The 24055-nt window shown below is 49.9% G+C and overlaps 2 protein-coding genes across 5 annotated transcripts in view; both read left to right on the top strand.

Moving 5' to 3' along the window:
• Positions 1-12561, top strand: part of wdr33 (WD repeat domain 33) — a 178254-nt gene extending 165693 nt beyond the window's left edge. For 3 of the 4 annotated variants that reach the window (XM_072474878.1, XM_072474879.1, XM_072474880.1), the window contains 4 exons: positions 7595-7764; positions 8624-8785; positions 9184-9399; positions 10026-12561. In XM_072474878.1, coding sequence (XP_072330979.1) covers positions 7595-7764; positions 8624-8785; positions 9184-9399; positions 10026-10246 — 769 coding nt within the window. In that variant the 3' untranslated portion in view covers positions 10247-12561. The remainder of the gene's footprint in view (positions 1-7594; positions 7765-8623; positions 8786-9183; positions 9400-10025) is intronic. The other variant, XM_072474881.1, reaches the window with a different exon arrangement.
• A 4594-nt stretch (positions 12562-17155) lies between these two features.
• The window catches only part of LOC140390033 (LIM and senescent cell antigen-like-containing domain protein 2), a 217792-nt gene continuing 210892 nt past the window's right edge, over positions 17156-24055 (top strand). The window contains exon 1 of the mRNA XM_072474877.1: positions 17156-17257. Coding sequence (XP_072330978.1) covers positions 17247-17257 — 11 coding nt within the window. The 5' untranslated portion in view covers positions 17156-17246. The remainder of the gene's footprint in view (positions 17258-24055) is intronic.

Here is a 24055-nt window from a genome sequence, read left to right as displayed (position 1 = left end):
GCAGCAACCCAGTTATCCTCCCCCCCACCTCCCCCCATCTAGCATGATTGCTCCCCCCATATTGCTTCCGAAAGTCAGCTGACTTCAACTGACCCCGGCTTCTCCCGCTCTCTCCTTGACCCCCCCGTGTGGGGAACTCCCATCTACCTTGCGCCTATCTTCCCGCCATCATCTTTCTGGCGCGGGAACAAGAACAGTAAGCCCCGTGTTCTCTATAGTTGTCCCGCCCCTTGTGGCGCAGCTCCCTCTGCCGCCCCACTCCCATTCCCCATCCCCGCCTATGTCTTCTTCCCCCCCACCGGCGCCCACATTTCTTAGTGTCCCCCCCCCCCCCCCTTCCCAATTTACTTCTCTATATACATCGGCATTGTCATTTCCCCTCTAACATCAGTCCCTCAGTTCTGATCCAGTTTCTCGTCTTTAATAAAGGTCCATGCTTCTTCCGCCGTTTTGAAGTAGTGATGCCTCTCCTGGTGCGTGACCCACAGTCGCGCCGGCTGCAGCATCCCGAACTTCACCTTCTTCTTGTGTAGCACCTCCTTGGCTCGATTAAATCTCGCCCTCCTTCTCGCCACCTCCGCACTCCAATCCTGGTACACCCGTACCACCACATTCTCCCATTAGCTTTTTTTAAATATATTTTATTCAAAATTTTTGGCCAACCATAACAGTACATTGTGTATCTTTTACACCGTAATAAAACAATATAAATAACAATGGCCAGTTTTTTAAACAAGAAATAAATAATATATAAACAACATCAAAATTAAAAAACAAAACTAAATGGCAACTGCCTTGTCCCAAGTAAATACTCTCCAGAAATACACTTCAGCAGTCCAGTATACAATTACCTATAACAACAACCTATACATATTATACTTATACACTAACATCCCTGAGAGTCCTTCTGGTTCCTCTTCCCCCCCCCCCCCCCCACCCCCCCGGGTTGCTGCTGCTGTCTTCTTCTTTTCCATTCCCTCTATCTTTCTGTGAGGTATTCGACGAACGGTTGCCACCGCCTGGTGAACCCTTGAGCCGATCCCCTTAGGACGAACTTAATCCGTTCCAGCTTTATAAACCCTGCCATGTCATTTATCCAGGTCTCCACACCCGGGGGCTTGGCTTCCTTCCACATCAACAGTATCCTGCGCCGGGCTACTAGGGATGCAAAGGCCAAAACATCAGCCTCTTTCGCCTCCTGCACTCCCGGCTCTTCTGCAACCCCGAATATAGCCAACCCCCAGCTTGGTTCGACCTGGACCCCCACCACCTTCGAAAGCACCTTTGTCACCCCCACCCAAAACCCCTGTAGTGCCGGACATGACCAGAACATGTGGGTGTGATTCGCTGGGCTTCTCGAGCATCTCGCACACCTATCCTCTACTCCAAAAAATTTACTGAGCCGTGCTCCAGTCATATGCGCCCTGTGTAACACCTTAAATTGTATCAGGCTTAGCCTGGCACACGAGGACGATGTGTTTACCCTACTTAGGGCATCAGCCCACAGCCCCTCCTCAATCTCCTCCCCCAGCTCTTCTTCCCATTTCCCTTTCAGCTCATCTACCATAATCTCCCCCTCGTCCCTCATTTCCCTATATATGTCTGATACCTTACCGTCCCCCACCCATGTCTTTGAGATCACTCTGTCCTGCACCTCCTGCGTCGGGAGCTGCGGGAATTCTCTCACCTGTTGCCTTGCAAAAGCCCTCAGTTGCACATACCGGAATGCATTCCCTTGGGGCAACCCATATTTTTTGGTCAGCGCTCCCAGACTTGCAAACGTCCCATCTACAAACAGATCTCTCAATTGTGTTACTCCTGCTCTTTGCCATGTTCCAAATCCCCCATCCATTCTCCCCGGAGCAAACCTATAATTATTTCTTATCAGGGACCACACCGAGGCTCCCGTCTTTCCCCCATGCCGTCTCCACTGCCCCCAAATTTTCAGAGTAGCCACCACCACCGGGCTTGTGGTGTATTTCTTCGGTGAGAACGGCAACGGCGCCGTCACCATAGCTTGTAGGCTAGTCCCCCTGCAGGACGCCCTCTCCAATCTCTTCCACGCCGCTCCCTCCTCTTCTCCCATCCACTTACATACCATTGAGATATTGGCGGCCCAGTAGTACTCACTGAGGCTCGGTAGTGCCAGCCCCCCCCTATCCCTACTACGCTGCAAAAATCCCTTCCTCACTCTCGGGGTCTTCCCGGCCCACACAAAACTCATGATACTCTTCTCAATCCTTTTGAAAAAAGCCTTCGTGATCACCACCGGGAGGCACTGAAACACAAAGAGGAATCTCGGGAGGACCACCATTTTAACCGCCTGCACCCTCCCTGCCAGTGACAGGGACCATGTCCCATCTTTTGAAGTCCTCCTCCATCTGTTCCACCAACCGCGTTAAATTTAACCTATGCAATGTACCCCAATTCTTGGCTATCTGGATCCCCAAGTAGCGAAAGTCCCTTGTTACCTTCCTCAGCGGTAAGTCCTCTATTTCTCTGCTCTGCTCCCCTGGATGCACCACAAACAACTCACTTTTCCCCATGTTCAGTTTATATCCTGAAAATTCTCCAAACTCCCCAAGTATCCGCATTATCTCTGGCATCCCCTCCGCCGGGTCCGCCACAGACAACAGCAAATCGTCCGCATACAGAGATACCCGGTGTTGTTCTCCTCCCCTGAGTACTCCCCTCCACTTCCTGGAACCCCTCAATGCTATTGCCAGGGGCTCAATCGCCAGTGCAAACAATAATGGGGACAGAGGACATCCCTGCCTCGTCCCTCTATGGAGCCGAAAATAAGCAGACCCCCGTCCATTCATGACCACGCTCGCCATCGGGGCCCTATACAGCAGCTGTACCCATCTAATATACTCATCTCCAAAGCCAAATCTCCTCAGCACCTCCCACAAATAATCCCACTCCACTCTATCAAATGCTTCCTCAGCATCCATCGCCACCACTATCTCCGCTTCCCCCTTTGGTGGGGGCATCATCATTACCCCTAGCAGCCTCCGTATATTCGTATTCAGCTTTCTCCCCTTCACAAACCCAGTTTGGTCCTCATGGACCACCCCCGGGACACAATCCTCTATCCTCATTGCCATTACCTTGGCCAGAATCTTAGCGTCTACGTTCAGGAGGGAAATAGGCCTATAGGACCCGCATTGCAGCGGGTCTTTTTCCTTCTTTAGGAGAAGCGATATCGTTGCCTCTGACATAGTCGGGGGCAGCTGTCACCTTTCCCTCGCCTCATTAAAGGTTCTCATCAGTAGCGGGGCGAGCAAGTCCACATATTTCCTGTAAAATTCAACTGGGAATCCATCCGGTCCCGGGGCCTTCCCCGCCTGCATGCTCCTAATTCCTTTCACTACTTCCTCCATTTCGATCTGTGCTCCCAGTCCCACCCTCTCCTGCTCCTCCCCCTTGGAAATTCCAGCTGGTCCAGAAAACACATCATTCTCTCCTTCCCATCCGGGGGCTGAGCTTCATATAATCTTTCATAGAATGCCTTGAACACTCCATTCACTCTCTCCGCTCCCCGCTCCATCTCTCCCTCCTCATCCCTCACTCCCCCTATTTCCCTCGCTGCTCCCCTTTTCCTCAATTGGTGGGCCAGCAACCTGCTCACCTTCTCCCCATATTCGTACTGTACACCCTGTGCCTTCCTCCACTGTGCCTCTGCAGTACCCGTTGTCAGCAAATCAAATTCTACGTGTAGCCTTTGCCTTTCCCTGTACAGTCCCTCCTCCGGTGCCTCCGCATATTGTCTGTCCACCCTCAGAAGTTCTTGCAGCAACCGCTCCCGTTCCCTACTCTCCTGCTTTCCTTTATGTGCCCTGATTGATATCAGCTCCCCTCTAACCACTGCCTTCAGCGCCTCCCAGACCACTCCCACCTGGACCTCCCCATTATCATTGAGTTCCAAGTACTTTTCAATACACCCCCTCACCCTTAGACACACCCCCTCATCCGCCATTAGTCCCATGTCCATTCTCCAGGGTGGACGGCGTTCTTTTTCCTCCCCTATCTCCAAGTCCACCCAGTGTGGAGCGTGATCCGAAATAGCTATAGCCGTATACTCCGTCCCCCTCACCTTCGGGATCAACGCCCTTCCCAAAACAAAAAAGTCTATTCGCGAATAAACTTTGTGGACATAGGAGAAAAACGGAAACTCCTTACTCCTAGGTCTGCTAAATCTCCATGGGTCTACTCCTCCCATCTGCTCCATAAAGTCTTTAAGCACCTTGGCTGCTGCCGGACTCCTTCCAGTCCTGGACCTCGATCTGTCCAGCCCTGGTTCCAGCACCGTGTTAAAATCTCCACCCATTACCAACTTCCCCGCCTCTAGGTCCGGGATACGTCCTAACATGCGCCTCATAAAGTTGGCATCATCCCAGTTCGGGGCATATACGTTCACTAAGACCACCGCCTCCCCCTGTGATTTGCCACTCACCATCACGTATCTGCCCCCACTATCCGCCACTATGGTCTTTGCCTCAAACATTACCCGCTTCCCCACTAGTATAGCCACCCCCCTGTTTTTCGCATCTAGCCCCGAATGAAACACCTGCCCCACCCATCCTTTGCGTAGTCTAACCTGGCCTATCAGTTTCAAATGCGTCTCCTGTAACATAACCACATCTGCCTTACGTTTCTTAAGGTGTGCGAGTACCCGTGCCCTCTTTATTGGCCCGTTCAGCCCTCTCACATTCCACGTGATCAGCCGGGTTGGGGGGCTTTTTACCCCCCCTCCCCCTTGTCGATTAGCCATCCCCTTTTATCCAGCTCCTCACCCGGTTCCCACGCAGCTGTGTCCCCCCCAGGCGGTGCCCTCCCGCCCCGCCCACCCCACCCCATACCATTCCCCCTTCTCCCCAGCAGCAGCAACCCAGTAAATCCCCCCTCCCACCCCCCCCCCCCCGCTAGATCCCCCACTAGCGTAGTTACACCCCCCATGTTGCTCCCACAAGTCAGCAAACTCTGGCCGACCTCGGCTTCCCCCCGTGACCTCGGCTCGCACCGTGCGACGCCCCCTCCTTCCTGCTTCCCTATTCCCGCCATAATTATCATAGCGCGGGAACAAAGCCCGCGCTTCCCTTTTGGCCCCGCCCCCAATGGCCAACGCCCCCCAGCTCCTCCACCTCCCTTCCTCCCTCCCCCACAACCTGTGGAAGAGAGAAAAGTTACCGGGTCGCAGGATTAAAAACATAAAAATCATCTCTCCCTCCTCTTCGCCCCCCATATTCGCCCCACCACTTTGTCTCAAACGTTCTTTTTTAATAACCCGCTTATTCCAATTTCTCTTCAACAATAAATGTCCACGCCTCATCCGCCGTTTCAAAATAGTGGTGCTTCCCTTGATATGTGACCCACAGTCTTGCCGGTTGCAGCATTCCAAATTTAATCTTTGTATGAAGCACCGCCTTGGCACGATTAAAGCTCGCCCTCCTTCTCGCCACCTCCGCACTCCAGTCTTGATATACGCGGATCACCACGTTCTCCCACCTACTGCTCCGAGTTTTCTTTGCCCATCTGAGGACCATCTCTCTGTCCTTAAAACAGAGGAATCTCACCACTATGGCTCTGGGAATTTCTCCTGCTCTCAGTCCTCGCGCCATCACTCGGTATGCTCCCTCCACCTCCAACGGACCCGTCGGGGCCTCCGCTCCCATTAACGAGTGCAGCATCGTGCTCACATATGCCCCGACGTCCGCCCCTTCAGCACCTTCAGGAAGACCAAGAATCCTTAAATTCTTCCTCCTTGCATTATTCTCCAGCACCTCCAGCCTTTCCACACATCGTTTATGGTGTGCCTCGTGCATCTCCGTCTTCACCACCAGGCCCTGTATATCGTCCTCGTTCTCGGCAGCCTTTGCCTTCACGACCCGAAGCTCCCGCTCCTGGGTCTTTTGCTCATCTTTTAGCCCTTCAATCGCCTGTAATATCGGGGCCAACAGCTCCTTCTTCATCTTTTTAAGCTCTTCCACGCAGCGTTTAAAAAACCCGTGTTGTTCAGGGCCCCATATTAAACTGCCACCTTCCGACGCCATCTTGGTTTTTGCTTGCCTTCCTTGCCGCTGCTCTAAAGGATCCACCGCAATCCGGCCACTTTCCTCTCCTTTTTCCATCCGTATCCAGGGGGGATTCCCTTCTGGTTTACCGCACAGTGCTTTTAGCCGTTAAAATTGCCGTTGGGGCTCTTATTAAGAGCCCAAAAGTCCGTTCCACCGGGAGCTGCCGAAACGTGCGACTTAGCTGGTCATCGCCGCACCCGGAAGTCCGCATTCTCCCATCTACTACTTCGTACCTTTTTGGCCCATCTCAGAACCACCTCTCTGTCATTGAAGCGATGAAATCGCACGATCGTCGCCCTATGTGGTTCTCCCGTCTTTGGTCTCCTCGCAGGGACCCGATGAGCCCCTTCCACTTCCAAGGGGCCCGAGGAGGCCTCAGCTCCCATTAGCGAGCGTAGCATCGTGCTCATGTAAGCCCCGCCGTCCGCTCATTCCACTCCCTCGGGGAGACCCAGGATCCGAAGGTTCTTTCTCCGTGATCTGTTTTCTAGGACTTCAATCCTTTCAATGCACTTTTTGTGGAGCGCCTCGTGCGTCTGCGTTTTGACCGCCAGGCCCAGGATCTCGTCTTTGTTGTCCGTCACCTTCTGCTCCACCACGCGGAGCTCCATCTCCTGGGTCTTTTGTGCCTCCTTAAGCCCCACAATTGCCTGTAGCATCGGGGCCAGCACCTCCTTCTTAAGCAGCTCCACACACCGTCTCAAAAATTTGTCCTGGTCCGGCCCCCATGTCGCCTGGGCTCTCTCCGCCGCCATCTTGCTCCTTTTTTCTTCTGTCCCTGTCCTCGAGGATTCGTCACGATCTGGCCGCCGCCGCCGATATTTTTATTTTTCGTTGGGGGGGACTCCCTGTTGTCTCACCCCACACCCGGTTTCGTCCCGAAAAAATTCCCCGTTGGGGCTCTTAAAAGAGCCCGAAGGTCCGTTCGAGCTGGAGCCGCCGAAACGTGCGGCTTAGCCGGTCATTGCCGCAACCGGAAGTGTCCGAAGATCACTTTGCTGATAGACCATTGCATTCTCTGTGATCAGATAAGGGGCATCTACTAATCTAAATAGTTAATTTGGGAAAAGTAAAGCATTTTGTTTGGATGAGTAGCCGATGTACCTCGTGGGCCACAACCCGCAGCTGATGAATGACACAAAGATGGACCTCAGGTGCTATTTTGAAGCAATAGATTGTCGTGCTGGGATAACATAGGATTTTTGTTATTTGAAATGTTAATACTGATGTATGAGTTTATATGAGCAGAACGCCCGTACTCGTGTACAGAACTTTGTGGAGTGTGCTGTACGCAGCTTTAATGGGACCTAGAAAGGTCCCTGGATCTCCAATCCAGTGATGGATCAGGTTGTTTTTGATGTGAACAGTGTTGCTTCTGGTGGCTGGACTTGCATTTCTGAAAAGCCTCAGAGCACTATATGATCACCAACCTTCATGAGACGGGGAAAATGTTACGGTTGATTAGGCCCCTGAGACTGCAAGAGCTGTGAGTGAACCTCCAAATATTCTCCTTCCAGGTTCCGGCCTGTTCGAGGGGGATCTCGACATGATGGTCGTGGCCCACGAGGGAGAGAGGCTTTCGGGAATATGGATGAATTCATGGGTGATGAGGATTTTGACCAATCTGAGGAGAATGCAAGGGGCCGTGAACCAGGAGGCAGAGGACGGGGCCGCGGAGCAATGCGAGGTATAGTTGAACCTCTATTCATATTGGAGGTTTATTGGGTATGCATTGAGTTATATATAAGTAATAGATGTGCGGCCAATTTAAAAAGCATTTCAAACACACAAAGTGGTTACCGGCAGAGATTAACCCAATTGCATCTCAACAGTGAGACACACTGTTAGCGGAGGGTGATGTAGAGTAAAGCACACTGGAGTACAGGTTTAATTGTCGTCCAATTTACAGAGCACCCCCTCACAAACATTGACAGCTGAATGTGCTTACAGGCCTTCCCCTGACATCCCTGATTGCTATTGGAATATTAGAGCAGGGTTAGAGACCATTCAACTCCTCAAGCCTGCCCTGCCATTTTCTTCATTGTGCACTTCAATATCATCTACCCATCTTAGTTCCATAATCCCACACAAATTTATCAGTCTCATATTTGAAAGCTCCTAGCTCTAATTTCAAGGTACTGCCCCCCTCATTATGGACTCCCCCAACAGACAAAATAATTTCTCTATCTACTCTGTAGGTATATTTAATTATAATAATCGTTATTATTGTCACCAGTAGGCTTACATTAACACTGCAATGATCACCTTAAGCACCTCATGAAACTTCATGATAACGCCCAAACTGACAGAGTGGCTTCCTATATATTTTCTTCCAATTAAGGGGCAATTAAGCATGACCAATCCACCTACTCTGCACATCTTTGGGTTGTGGGGGTGAGACCCACGCAATCTCCACACAGACTGTGACCCGGGGCTGGGATCAAACCCAGGTCCTCAGTGCCGTGATGCAGCGGTGCTAACCACTGCACCACCATGCCGCCCATGGATGGCTTCCAATATTGATGAGTTTCATTTTGGTTTTGCAGGCGGACGAGGGGGTCTCCTTCCTCTACCTGGTCACGATGAATTCCCTCGCTTTGAAGGTGGCCGTAAATCAGAGAAAAGGCCGTTGTCTCCAGGAGGTCACCGGGATGGCTGGGGAGGGCGAGGAGATCGAGGTGAAATCCATGATGCCAGCAGAGAACAAGGTTTGTCCTGGGGTCGTCAACATCCACAATTAAATATTGTCTATTAAACAGTGAAGCAGAGCCCCAGTGATAGGGTTGGTGGGTGGAATTGTGTGTGGCAAGCCCAATGTATGTTCCCTTCAAGAAGGTATAGCTCATTGTGGGGTTATTTATGCGAAACTCAACCGGTAATCTGGCTGTGGCATTTTAAATTGCTTGAGCGAAAACATAATCTATGTTTTTTTAATGCCAAACATTTTAAATTTTCTTTTTAATTGGCTCTGTAATGTTTGAGTGGCCCATGGTCAGAAAATAAATTGTAGTTTGGTGCTTCGCTGATTTACAAGAGGCCTTTACTGTGAAGTTTCAGTTCATCCAGTTGGTCTTCCTATCCTTCACATACTTGTCTAATTGGACAGGCGTGGCTGGCCGCAGTCACTATGCAGATGATTCTCGCCAGAACCACTCGCCTCATGATGGCCAGTCTCCAGTCAACAGGGAGAGACGTACATCACTCCATAGCATGGATACTGCGTCACGTCCGCCCCACAAGCGACCATGGTATGAAGGGCCAGGAACACCTGATCAAAGGGACTTCGATGCACCTGGTCCCCCAGCTGAGGATAGAGGCCCAAGTAAGTTTCTGTCTGTGTGTGTCCATCCAAGACTGCACCAACAGCAGGGTGGTGACAGTGCATCTGAGTAACCAAAGCCACTTTGCAGTGGCAGCACCCTTTGCCCACACAGGGTTTACTTCGGAAGGGAATATCGTGGACATGCAGCTCTTGCCGATCTGTGCTATGCTGGCATTGGAGCAGTCTAATGGCAGTGAGGAATTAATACCAGAGCCACCCTGTTGCCTCACAAAGACATACAGAGCAGCGTGTCACCACCATCCATATGTAGCTTACCCTGTGTAAATCAGTGCTGAGGCAATCAGAGCTGAAGGATTTGGTCTTCATTGATGATGTTCGAAGTTCATTGGTGTTTGAGCAAAGTACCCAAGCTTGGTCTCTTGAAGGGGTTAATCACTCGTTTCATTTGAATTGGGGTGTTTTGTTATCCTCTAAGGCAGGCAGATTCCGTGTGCTGTGGCAGCTTTTACCATTAGTGAGCTAGCAACCCAGTAGAAAGGCAGAGTGTTTGTGTTGGCTGTTTTATCGCTGATGCAGAGGGATTTGTTATAAAATATTCTGCAATGGATGACGCCGAGAGGAGTAGGATTTGAAGTTACCCATTCTTTTAATGGATTGTTTTACAGGCCGGAGTGGGCCAGCCTCATCACCGCGCGTGCCCAAGTCTGGCCGCTCCAATTCGCACGAAGGTGATCGACACGAAGGTTTCCACCGAGATGATGGATTCAGTAGCCCTGCAGGACCCCCTCCACGGGGTGGAGCCAGAGGCGGGCCCAACTGGGGAAGGAGTGGAAAGAGCTCGGGTGGGCCGCGCCGAGGCTCCTCCAGAGGCAGCAGAGGAAGATGAGTGGAGTGGCAGCTGAGAAAATAGATTTTACCCACGATGCCCAGTGACATGTACAGTCTTTCAACTGGAACTTGTGCGTGAGACCAGTGCGCGGGTCTGGCCTCGGAAGAAGCAGCAATCGTTCCTTTTTCATTTTTGTACAGTTGGCAGCAGTGTTTGTTGTTAAACTCCAGCAGTTTTAGTGTTGTGGGCTCTGGAGCATTGCCACACACAGTGATGTGTGTCAGAACAGAGCGGCTCTGACTCCGTGTACAGTTTGTCTCTCGAGTGTCATTTTGTATGACTACACAATATAATTTGTGCAAAATTTAACAAGAAGACATGAAAAACTGGCCTGTGTTTATTTTGCCGCATATTGCATCACACACCTGTTGATTGTCTTGTGAGGTCTTTGCCTGAACCACAGATTCAGAACTAAAAATGATTTCAAAATAATGATGCGAGACTTGTTTGATCAGTGATAGTTGACACTGACTCCAATGACACAGATACTAATAGGCGGCATCGAGATACTGCATACAAACAGGGCCTGAGTCTCGTGTCAACTCAGAAACTTGCCACAGTATAGTATCCTTCATTGCTACACTGAGGTGTCAGCCTGGATTCTGCTCTCCAATCCTAAGCCAAGTCATCACACAAGTTGGGATACTGCAGAGGCATGTACTGGCAGCAAAGGTACAAATAATTTGAAACATGTCACATACACAAGTAAAGGCATCTCACACCAGGTATGGGCGATACAGTCATAGGCACAGAGAGCTAGATCAAGATAGACAAAGCAGAGATACAGTACTGCAGCTTCAGAGAACAAGAGAGAGAAATGTGGAGGCCAGTAATAAAATGGGAGGTCTGGGTAGTGCTAACATACTTGCCAAAGCAAGTGCAACAAATGCACACAGAGAGAGACACTCCAGGGGCTGCTATGGGCATTGACAATGCAAAGGCAAAGCTACAGATTTTGTTTATACAAAAGTACTTATGGGCCTTGTCAAAACATTGCAAGTCGGATGCTAGTACTTGAAAATGAAAATGAAATTAAATGAAAAAAATGGGAAGGATGGAAGGAGTATGAATAATGCAGGTATTTACTGGCAGTGCAAGAAGAGGAGTTTCAGAACCTGCAGAGGAAGTGATAGGGATAGTGCCAGCTCACTAATTATCTGGAATGACAGCCGTTTCTTTCTCCCATGATCCAGATTTCACTGGATATCACTGACTGCCTTGCATGAGTTTACCGTGCACACATTACATTTGTCGTTCAGTTCATTTGGCATGCTAATCTTTGATGACCTTTACCAATAGATCCCTGTGCATCGTTGACACAGGAGACATAAAGAAAGATCTCCATAAAATAACAAGAAAAATTGAAGCTTCAGCAGATTATTCTAATTCCACACACCCTGTGTGTAATGTCACTAACTAGTTCAACCCACCTCACTTTCTTTCACTCATCCCTTCTGTCCACTGTCCCTCTAATGCAAGATAGAAACAAGAGCGTTTTCGCTTTTAAGGTAAAACCTTGGGGGGTTTGACGGGTAAGGACTGAAGGTAATAGCTACAAGTTTAGAGTTTTAACTTCGAAACTCCTTTAGGCCCAGCTGCTAATCACTCCCATTAGTGCTCATAGTGATTTGTACTGATTTGTACTTAAGATGTGCCTGTAATGCCTGATATCTGCATGAAGGTATAATCATATGGTGTAATGATAGTACCCTGTTGTGATTTGAACCAAATACTAAAATCGTTCACCTGTGTCTTCACACGCCTCTCCAAACACTTTGGCGACAGATTCAGAAACCACTTGGCAAGACAAGGCCAGGGAAGTGTTGTTAATGTGCTTTATTTTACAATAAGTGAGCACACAGAGCAATGTGATTGGACTCGATAAAATAAGCACATCGAAATACAAAAATAATGAATATAGTGCACATCCCCACATCACTGGGTCAGCTAACGTGACTTAAAAGAAATCCTAATGACCTTCCCTGCATTCTCTATCTGAGCATGGGTCAAAGCTTGTCCTTGTAGCCTTGTGTTTAAAACTTGAGTGATATTTTATGTGCGTCCCTGTTTTGTATGACTGTGTTCACACCCAAATTGAGGACCCGCCAAGCACATGGGACCAGGGACGTTCCAACACAATCAATATGAGATGTTAACTCGATGATCGAGGCAACCTAAAGCAAACTTTATTATTTACAGCAAAGCCAAGTGACTGAGCATTTTACCTTTACTGTCTTCAGTACCTTGTTGAAAAATATTTTTTAAAGTTGTGTGAATTCACTTTGCATTAAAAACCCAAAATGTAAAACTAACTCCTCTGCCAAATCCTTTCTGTGGATAAAATGATCCAAAAAGAAAAATCCCACTGTGACTGTAATAAGGGCCAATGAAATATTTGGGTCAGTTGAAAGAGACAGCCTGAGTTAGCATTCCAGTGCCAGAACTGAACTGGAAATTCTGCCTCAAAAAGTTGCACTGTGTTACACTCTGGTAAATTTACAGAAAAATATGTCAACAGTATTCATTTTCTCTCTTCCTTCTCCTGATTTATACTTGGGGGACAGTGGGGGGGGGGGGGGGGGGGGGCAGCAAAGGATCCAGTGCTTGTTTAATTTTAAGAGAGAGAAATGTTTTTTGTTCCTGTATCTGACTACTCAGTTCTGAGATTCTTTACGTCTGGAAATATATAAATATGATGGCACCAAAATTCCTTGTAGGCTGACAACAGAGTCTGTTGTCCATGTCTTCAGCCCAGGCTTTGCCTCCTTCAGTCAAGTGATTTTCACTGCCTGCTCCTTGAACGGCTGCCAAGAAATTAAGTGGACCATTTGACTCCTGGGCGAATAGCTGAACCAAATGCTTTTTCAAAAATGAAAGAAATGATCTTGTATTTTTTACAGCAAGCAGTGTAGATAGTTTCATACATATATCATAAGAAGGGGAACCACCCCAGGTATGGCATCATCAACCTTCACAACTGGAGGAACTGTCAACAGCATTCAATTTTATCACAAGTTTGCCAACTAACAAAATATTTGGAGTCCATGACTCACGGTATAAACCATGGAAAATATGAAGCCTTTTTAGTTCTCTGCACCAGTTATTTGGACATTTTCTGTCCACTTTATTGCTGTATGCTCTGAGTTAGATAGGAATGTAGTTTTAAAAAAAAACTACAACCTCTATGATGTCTGTCTCTCTCTCTCTCACACACACTCTAAATCGTTCTGCAGGAGGTGAAGGTACCTGGTCTTTTTCTGCTTGTGCCCCATGTGTGGTCATTGGTGTGTAGTCCCATAGGAGCAGAATAAAAATTTCAAATGCACTTCGACTTGCACAAATTATTTTACACGAGCAGGAAATTCCCAGCCTCGCTCAAATTTTACAGGCTCCTAATTGAACGGGGACTTCTTTGGCAGAATCTGATTTTCACATCAGGTAGTGTTGATGTGTAAGATTTATTCATGTTATATTCACCTGGGTGGGAAGTAATGGATGAAAATGATTTGAACAATTGGATGGGTGCTGAGTACAAAGTAGTTGGCAAATTTTAAAAATCTCAGCATCCTGTATTTTACTTATACTTTTTGATTTTCAGATCTAATTGACTTAATATTTGCTAATTTGCCAAGCGTCTGACAGTTTAGTGGATCATTATTTTTATACCCTGTACATTTGTTACGTTTTTGAGGTGTGGCACACTGAGTTATGCCACACGGCTACATTAGGTGTCGCGCAAGATGCAACACTTGTATTTACACTGATGAAAAGTGCAGTCTAGCAGACCAGGCAAAGCAGCATGGCAAAGCTGACAATGGTCCTGAACTGCAAATCTTTGATATGTAGATTCACTGTTTCGAAGAATGATTTTCATCATCATGGTTTGACTTTATAATAATAATCATCTTTATTATTGCCACGGTAACACAGTGGTTAGCACTGTGGCTTCACAGTGCCAGAGTCCCAGGTTCGATTAACGGCTGGGTCACTGTCTGTACGAAGTCTGCACGTTCTCCCTGTGCCTGCGTGGGTTTCCTCCGGGGGCTCTGGTTTTCTCCCACTAGTCCCGAAAGATGTGCTGTTAGGTAATTTGGACATTCTGAATTCTCCCTTTGTGTACCGTTAAAATCCCCTAGTTGCCACACTCGGGCGCCTGTTCGGGTACACAGAGGGAGAATTCAGCATGTCCAAGTTACCTAACAGCACATCTTTTGGGACTTGTGGGAGGAAACCGGAGCACTAGGAGGAAACCCACGCAGGCACAGGGAGAACGTGCAGACTCCAGACAAAATAGTGACCCAAGCTGGGGATCGATCCTGGGACCCTGGCACTGAAGCAACAGTGCTATCCACTGTGCTACCATTTAAACAGATAGCCCTTTATTTAGGAAGCTCAAGCTTGGTGTCATCTAACCATTGATGGATTCTCCCATCACAATGGCAGTTGAGTGTTCATTCAGAAAGTTTAAAAAAAGAATAAACAGTTGAGAGTGTAGATTGATATTGTCTGATCTGTGTGGCATTAGGCCAAGTCTTGATTTGCATATTATTTGAGACTAAATCTCATGTTAAATGGAGTAAAGTCTCATGATTTCTTCACACTGCGACATCTCAAGCCTATGAATAGGAAGTACATCACCTCCCCCACAAAACCAGGCTAATGTAAAGCAGGACCTTTCTCTACCCCAAAGACTAGTTAGGCCATGGCTAGTTAGGCCAGAGTACTGTGTGCAATTCTGGTCGCCACACTATAGGAAGGATGTGATTGCACTAAAGAGGGTGCAGAGGAGATTCACCAGGATGTTGCCTGGGCTAGAGCATTCCAGCTGCGAAGAGGCTGGTTAGGCGAAAGTTATTTTCCTTAGAGCAGAGAAGGCTGAGAAGGGGACCTGATTGAAGTGTATAAATTATATGGGACACAGACAGGTTGAAGGGTCAATAACCAGGAGGCATCGATTTAAGGTAACGGAGAGGAGGTTTAGAGGGAATTTGAGGATAAACATTTTCACTCGAGGGTGGTGGGAATCTGGAACTCATTGCCTGAAAAGAGTGGTAGAGGCAGGAACCCTCACAATATTTAAGAAGCATTTAGATGAGCACTTGAAACGCCATAGAATACATTTCTACGGACTGAGTGCTGGAAAATGGGACTAGAGTAAATACTGTGCTTGATGACCGGCACAGACACAAAGGGCCTCTTTCTGTGCTGTAAACACTCTGACTCTATGGTGGGGGATTGGGATCAATTTAAGATTTAAGTCTCAAATAGATTGTTTATGAGGGACATGGAGCAAAGGCCAGTAAATGGAGTAGAAATAATGAGCCATGGTCTAATTAAATAGTGAAACTGGCTCAAAGGACTGACTGACCCAGTATTAGAATCGGTGTTCTTGCTAAAGCCAACATCCCCAGCATCGAAACATTGACAACACTCAATCAATTCCACTGGACGTGCCACATCGTTCACAGGCCTGACACGAGACTCCCGAAAGAGGCACTCTATTCAGGGCTTCGCCATGGCAAGCGAGCCCCAGGAGGAGCGAGGAAGCACTTCAAAGACATCCTCAAAGCCTCCTTGAAAAAGTTCAACATCCCCTCCGACACCTGGGAATCCCTGGACCAAGACAGCCTGAAGTGGAGGAAAAGAATCCAGGAAGAAACTGAAAACCGCAAGTTTTATCGCCAAGAGCAAGCTGAAGCCAACTGTTGCCAGCAAAAGAGCAACCCCGCTCCTCCCAATCACCACCTGCCCTTATTGAACAGATACTGCATGTCGCGCATTGGATTCCCCAGGCACCTGGGAACTCTTTTTTTTAGTGTGAAAGCAAGTCATCCTCGACTCGAGGGATTGCCTCCGGGAAAACCTTAGAATCAGAATCCTCAGAAGGAGGTCATTCGATCGGCTCTCTGTTTTAAACTTGGTTAATAAGGGGAGAAGGCAGGAGACTGGGGATGAGAAAAATATCAGCCATGATTGAATAGCGGACCAGACTCGATGGGCCAAGTGGCCTAATTCTTCTCCTATGTGAAATGAAAATCAAATGTCTTATGGTCAATAGAGAATGGATCTAATTGGATTAGATCTAATTGGATTAGATCCATTCCCCACATTCGATTTCTGTGACTCTGCAAATTCATTTCCCTTGGACGGACTCCTCTCCCATCACTCCTGAGGCAACCAGTTTCAACTGCATGAAATTGCTTTTCCTCATCCCCACCCTTGCCCTCGTAGCGGTAGAGAACACTGGGACAATCTAAACTAGTGTTGGTGCAGTGCAGGAGAGTTAAGTGTTCTTCTAAAGGGAATCCCCATTGAAAGAGAGGCCGCCCCAGTGAGGTACCCACCACTCTTGGCTGCTCCTCGTTTCTCCTGTGGGTATTATTGATTGGGATCGAGCAGGAATAAGACAAGAATAAGATTTAAGTGGCCCGGACTGAGGTGGATCGGGGGCAGGTTATAAGAGCAAAGGCCAAGGTCAACACTCTTTTAATGCATCTAATGTCCACATTATGTGTCCATCTCTAAAGTGGCTGATGTGGGAGGCCAGGGCTGAGCCCAGAGGTACTGAGGCCAAATGGAACATGCTACTCACAACGTGAGCTTAGAGCAAGTTGTAAATTTTCTCGTTGGACCATGTTGATCCAATATTAGTCCCAGTCCCGCAGAGAGCAGACTATTCATATTTACAGCAGTAAATGTAGCGTGGAAGAGTTAGATTCAGCTAGTCTGTCGAGCTGCTGATTAAGATCCCAGGAGAGGGAGACTAGTCTCTTTGGCTATTTGAGCTGTTTTCTATCTGAGGACCTGGCTCAGGAACCCGGACTGTTTATTAGATCTGAATCATTCCAATCCCAGACTGAGGGCCGACCCCTCCTGTTGCCAAAAGCGGTCTCTGCCGCCCAGCTCCCTCCTTTTTTGGGCTGAGAACTTTGTGTCTCTCCGCATTTTTGCAGAGACTCTGCAGTTTGGAAGGGGCCGGAGAGTCGCTGGGAGGACAATGACGGGAAGGTGAGGAACGGGCTCCCTATCCCCTACCCCAACCCGGGGAGGCGGATTGAGGGAGTGCGAAGGAGGAGTGAGAGGGGCATCTCCCTCCAGGGAGCGGGCGGATGTGAGTGAGGGGCAGGGGCAGACGGAGGCCGGGGTATGTGAGGCTGTGGGCTATCGGCATAGAGCACAGGTTGAGCTGGATGCAGGATCTTGGAGAGACAGAGTGGGCTATCGCGGCGGTCAGGGTCACAGTGCCTCTAATCGGGGTCGGTGTTTGAGCGAGAGTCACTGATGGGCTGTCAGCGTTAGTGTGGTAGACTGTGTGTCAGCGTTGGTGTGATGGACTGTGTGTTAGTGTTAGTGTGGTAGACTGTCAGTGTTAGTGTGATGGACTGTGTGTCAGTGTTAGCGTGGTAGACTGTGTCAGTGTTAGTGTGGCACACTGTGTGTTAGTGTGATACACTGTGTCTGTTAGTGTGATGGACTGTGTGTCAGTGTTAGTGTGGTAGACTGTGTGTGTCAGTGTTAGTGTGACAGACTGTGTGTGTCAGTGTTAGTGTGGTAGACTGTGTGTCAGTGTTAGTGTGATGGACTGTGTGTCAGTGTTAGTGTGGTAGACTGTGTGTTAGTGTGGTAGACTGTGTGTCAGCATTAGTGTGATAGACTGTGTGTGACAGTGTTAGTGTGATAGACTGTGTGTCAGTGTTAGTGTGATGGACTGTGTGTCAGTGTTAGTGTGGTAGACTGTGTCAGCGTTAGTGTGGTAGACTGTGTGTCAGCGTTAGTGTGGTAGACTGTGTGTTAGTGTGGTAGACTGTCAGCGTTAGTGTGATAGACTGTGTGTCAGCGCTAGTGTGATAGATTGTGTGTCAGCGTTAGTGTAATGGACTGTCAGTGTTAGTGTGGTAGACTGTGTGTGTTAGTGCAGTAGACTGTGTGTGTGTGTCAGTGTGGTAGACTGTGCGTGTGTGTCAGTGTGGTAGACTGTGTCAGTGTTAGTGTGGTAGACTGTGTGTCAGTGTTAGTGTGGTAGACTGTGTCAGTGTTAGTGTGATGGACTGTGTGTGTTAGTGTAGTAGACTGTGTGTCAGTGTGGTAGACTGTGTCAGTGTTAGTGTGGTAGACTGTGTGTCAGTATTAGTGTGGTAGACTGTCAGTGTTAGTGTGATGGACTGTGTGTGTTAGTGTGGTAGACTGTGTGTGTCAGTGTGGTAGCATGTGTGTGTACCAGTGTGGTAGACTGTGTGTCAGTGTTAGTGTGATAGACTGTGTGTATCAGTGTGGTAGACTGTGTGTGTATCAGTGTGGTAGACTGTGTGTGTCAGTGTTAGTGTGATGTACTGTGTCTGTCAGTGTGGTCGACTGTGTGTGTGTCAGTGTGGTAGACTGTGTGTGTGTCAGTGTGGTAGACTGTGTGTGTATCAGTGTGGTAGACTGTGTGTCAGTGTTAGTGTAATTACTGTGTCTGTCAGTGTGGTCGACTGTGTGTGTGTCAGTGTGGTAGACTGTGTGTGTGTTAGTGTGATAGACTGTGTGTCAGTGTGGTAGACTGTGTGTCAGCGTTAGTGCGATGGGCTCTGTGTGTGTCAGTGTCAATGTGATGGGCTATGTGTGTGTTAGTGTGACAGACTGTGTCAGTGTTAGTGTGATGGGCCATGTGTCAATGTTAGTATGACAGACTGTGTGTGTGTCAGTGTGGTAGACTGTGTGTGTGTCAGTGAGGTAGACTGTGTGTGTGTCAGTGTGGTAGACTGTTTGTGTGTCAGTGTAATAGACTGTGTGTCAGTGTGGTGGACTGTGTGTGTCAGCGTTAGTGTGATGGGCTGTGTGTATCAGTGTGGTAGACTGTGTGTGTGTATCAGTGTGGTAGACTGTGTGTGTCAGTGTTAGTGTGATGTACTGTGTCTATCAGTGTGGTCGACTGTGTGTGTGTCAGTGTGGTAGACTGTGTGTGTGTCAGTGTTAGTGTAATTACTGTGTCTGTCAGTGTGGTCGACTGTGTGTGTGTCAGTGTGGTAGACTGTGTGTGTGTCAGTGTGATAGACTGTGTGTCAGTGTGGTAGACTGTGTGTCAGCGTTAGTGCGATGGGCTCTGTGTGTGTCAGTGTCAATGTGATGGGCTATGTGTGTGTTAGTGTGACAGACTGTGTCAGTGTTAGTGTGATGGGCCATGTGTCAATGTTAGTATGACAGACTGTGTGTGTGTCAGTGTGGTAGACTGTGTGTGTGTCAGTGAGGTAGACTGTGTGTGTGTCAGTGTGGTGGACTGTGTGTGTCAGCGTTAGTGTGATGGGCTGTGTGTGTCAGTGTGGTAGACTCTTTGTGTCAGTGTGATAGACTGTGTGTCTGTGTGGTAGACTGTTAGTGTGATGAACTGTGTGGTAGCCTGTGTGTTAGTGTGATAGACTGTGTGTGTGTGTCAGTGTTAGTGTGATGGGCTGTGTGTGTCAGTGTCAATGTGATGGGCTATGTGTGTGTTAGTGTGACAGACTGTGTCAGTGTTAGCGTGATGGGCCGTGTGTCAATGTTAGTATGGCAGACTGTTTGTGTGTCAGTGTTAATGTGACAGACTGTGTCAGTGTGACAGACTCTGTGTGTCAGTGTCAGTGTGACAGACTCTGTGTGTCAGTGTTAGTGTGATGGGCTGTGTGTGTGTCAGTGTTAGTGTGATGGGCTGTGTGTCAGTGTTAGTGTGACAAACTGTGTGTCAGTGTTGGTGTGACAGATGGTGTGTGTCAGTGTTAATGTGATGGGCTGTGTGTGTGTCAGTGTTAGTGTAATAGACTGTGTGTCAGTGTTAGTGTGATAGACTGTGTGTTAGTGTGGCAGACTGAGTGTGTTAGTGTGACAGACTGTGTGTGTCAGTGTTAGTGTGATAGACTGTGCGTCAGCATTTGTGTGAAGGGCTGAATGTATATTAGTGTTATAGACTGTGTGTCAGTGGTAGTGTGATAGACTGTGTCAGTGTGATGGGCTGCATGTGTGTTAGTGTTAAAAACTGCATCTGGAAGTGGTAGTGTGAAAAATTGCCTGTGTTAGTGTGATAGACTGTCTGTCTGTGGTAGTGTGATAGACTGTGTGTGTGTGATCATGTGACAGGCTGTGTGGGTCTTGGTGTTAGTGTGTTAGACTCTGTTTCAGTGTTAGTGTGATAGACTGTGTGTTGGTGTGACAGACTGTGTGTGTCAGTGTTTGTGTGATGGGCTGCGTGTATGTTAGTGTTATAGTCTGTGTGTGTCAGTGGTAGTGTGAAAGATTGTGTGTATGTCAGTGTTAGTGTGATAGACTGTGCGTGTGTCAGTGTTAGTGTGACAGACTGTGTGTTAGTGTGATGGGCTGTGTGTCAGTGTTAGTGTGATGGGTTGTGTGTGTCAGTGTGGTAGGCGGTGTGTCAGTGTTAGTGTGATTGACTGTGTGTATGTCAGTGTTAGTGTGGTAGACTGTGTGTGTCAGTGTTAGTGTGATGGGCTGTGTGTCAGTGTTGGTGTGGTTGACTGTGTGTGTTGCCATTAGTGTTTGGGGCTGCATTTTTGTCAGTGTTAGTGTGATGCGTTATGTGTGTGTCAGTGCCAGTGTGATGGGCTGTGTGTGTCAGTGTTAGTCTGATGGGCTGCATGTATGTTTGTGTTATAGACTGTGTGTGTCAGTGGTAGTGTGATAGACTGTGCGTGTGTCAGTGCTAGTGTGATAGACTGTGTGTGTGTCAGTGTGATGGGCTGCATGTGTGCTATGTTGGAAACTGCGTCTGTAAGTGGTAGTGTGAAAATTTGCTTGTGTCAGTGTCAGTATGATAGACTGTGTGTCCGCGCTAGTGTGATGGACTGTGTGTGTGTGTGATTGTGTGACAGGCTCTGTGGGTCTTAGTGTTAGTGTGTTAGACTGTGTGTGTCAGTGTTAGTGTGATAGACTGTGTGTGTTTTTGTGTGACAGACTGTGTGTTAGTGTGTCAGTGTTAGTGTGATGGGCTGTGTGTGTGTCAATGTCATTGTGATGGACTGTGTGTGTCAGTGTGGTAGACTGTGTTAGTGTGATACACTGTGTGTCAGTGTTTGTGTGATGGGCTGCATGTATGTTAGTGTGATAGACTGTGTGTTAGTGTGACAGACTCGGTGTGTGTGTCAGTGTTAGTGTGATAGACTATGGGCGCGATTCTCCGCTCCCGCGACTAAGTGTCCACGTCGTCGTGAACGCCATCGAGTTGCACGACGGCACAAAACGCCCCAAACGCGATCGATTCAGGGCCCGAAAATGGGCTAGGAGCGGGGCCGCGAGGAACTCGGGGGGGGGGGGGCGTGGCACGAAAGCAGCGTCGTAAGCGCGCGAGACCCAAATGACGCGGCGCTGCGCCATAAATGGCGCGATCCGCGCACGGAAGGACCCAGGAGGAGGAGAAGGCGGAGAGATGGCTGGGCCCCGACGAGCCGCACCGAGGTTCCGGGACACGGACCTGGACACCCTCCTCGATGAGGTGGAAAGCTGAAGGGCCACACTCTGCCCAAGACGTGGGCATCGCCAGCCGTCCAGCACGGTGAGGCGCGGTTGGCGTGAAGTTAGCACCGCTGTGAGTGCTGTAGGGCACACACCCCGGTCCGGGGAGCAGTTTCGGAAAAAGCTGCACGACCTCACTCGGGCTGCCAGGGTAAGTGCCATGAGGGTGCCCCCGCGTCACAAACCCCCCCCCCCCCCATGCACGAGGTGAGGAGTGCACAACGTTGTACTCGACCCACATGAGCACCGGGAACCCCCCTGGAGAGGTGCCATGGCGTGGCTCCTCACCCAGCATTAATATAGCTTATATCCGCACGCTCTGATGATACCCGCCTGATTGTGATGCTTTATCCAAACCCCGCCGCCCCCCCCCCCCCCCCCCCCCCCCCCAGACAAGACAGCTCACAACCATCGTCAGCGTATGAGAACCGGAGGGGGTTCGCCTGTGCTGCACCCCATAAAATGTTCACGAGCAGAGGGCCCTGGACCTCGCTGGGGGATTCGCCACCCGGGAGGTCACGACATGCCAGGTCGGAGACGCAGAAGCAAGTGAGAGAACCCTGCATGTCCTCACCCCCCCCCCCCCCCAACCCGTCATCGCCCCCCTCACACTCTGGCCACTGCACCCCCGATCCCCTCCCCCTCACACTCATGCCACTGCACCCTCGATCCCCTCACACTCATGCCACTGCACCCCCGATCCCGTCCCCCTCACACACTGCTCCCACCACTACCATACACCCGGCCCAGCGTGTCTAACGAACCCCGTATTGTTGTGTTCCCCAGAGCCAGCCGCCGAACGTCCAGGGACGTCTCGGCCAAGACAAAGCCGACCATCTCCAACCTCAAGCGCACCCAGGTACGCACGCCAGAGGGTGGCAGTCGGTCGGACAGGAGGGCCATCCTCTCAGTCTGGGATTCTGGACGGGGACGCACATACGATGGACAGAGACAATACCGAGGGGCACAGGACAGACAGTGACGATGACGCACAGAGAACGGCCACAGAGTCCACAGATTCACCTGGTGGGCAACATGACATGGGTCGCATGCACCTTGCGCCGGGCCATGAGGGGGACCAGTACACACCAGACTTCCTAACGGACGATGACCTCGAGCTTGCGGCACTGCTGTCTCCCACACCATCGCAGAGACACCTCGCTTGGGCAGAGAAGTGATCAGGCTCCCGGGTCACGGTCTGGTGCGCACCACACAGCCGAGCAGGTACAGCAGGTGGAGTTTGGAGCAGCCGAGGGTCTGGACGATTGGAGGGCAGCCCAGGCCCAGCAAACAGCTGCCGCCCAGACAGTTCCCGGGTTCCTGGATGTACTTGACCCACCCGGACAACCGATGCATGTGGACACCGAGGGATGAGGGCCATCTTCCAGGACCTGCACACGCAGTTGGAGGAGTCCAATCGTGTCCAGGAGCAGGGAGTGGTGCCGCTCATCGCAGCCACCCAGGCCAACACCGCACGGGTGGCGTCCACGGTGGAGGCAATGGGTGAAATGGTTTCGGCCATTGGTCAGGTTCTGCAAGGCGTTGGGCTTCACATGCACGCGTCATCCATGGCCCAGGAGAGGGCTGCCCTCTCACAGGCAGCCATCTCACAGAACCAACAGGACATTGCCGCCGCTCTCCGGGCCCTGGCCGAGTCTAACCATGCCATGGCCCGGTCCCAGCCGGCAATGGCACAGTCCCAGGAGTCAGTCACAGAGAGCATAGACCTCCTGGCGCACGTGATGGATGGCATAGCGCACTCACAGGTTGAGATAGCACAGTCCATGGCAGGAATGTCGCACTCCCTGGGCTCCGTCTCTCGGAGCATTCGGACCGTGGTTAACACCGCTGCAGGCCTTCAGGACTGGTAGCGCCAGGTGTCGGTGGTGCAACGGGGCATGTCTCCAATCGCACCTCTGTCCCACAGTGTGGCCCAGGGGCCACCGGGCTCCCCGAGGGAGGAGGAGGTTCTGGGGCCCGTCCCGGTAGCTCCAGCAAGGGACGTCCCAGTACATTCAGCCTCTCCACCCCCCCCCCCCCGTTCCGTGCCTGGCGCATCTGGTGGGCAGCGGGCAGGACCGGGTGGCACCACGTCATTCAGCCCGCCCGCCGAGCAGCCTGGCCCAGCGAAGCCGGGCCGCCACAGGAAATGCGTGCCGACGGGGAGCCATGTCGCAGGGCGTGATTCTCAGCAGTCCGCCTCCACTCCTGCTGTACCATCTGGGGAGACACCTAGACGTAGTGGTAGGGCCCGTAAGGGAAAGAAGTTAGGCACATAATAAGTTGGCACGGGTGCAGGGCACAGTTTAGTTGTAGGGGGTAGGGCAT

Source organism: Scyliorhinus torazame, chromosome 14 (assembly GCF_047496885.1).
Source record: "Scyliorhinus torazame isolate Kashiwa2021f chromosome 14, sScyTor2.1, whole genome shotgun sequence".
Taxonomy (NCBI): Eukaryota; Metazoa; Chordata; class Chondrichthyes; order Carcharhiniformes; family Scyliorhinidae; genus Scyliorhinus; species Scyliorhinus torazame.
This window is presented reverse-complemented; position numbering and strand designations above follow the sequence as displayed.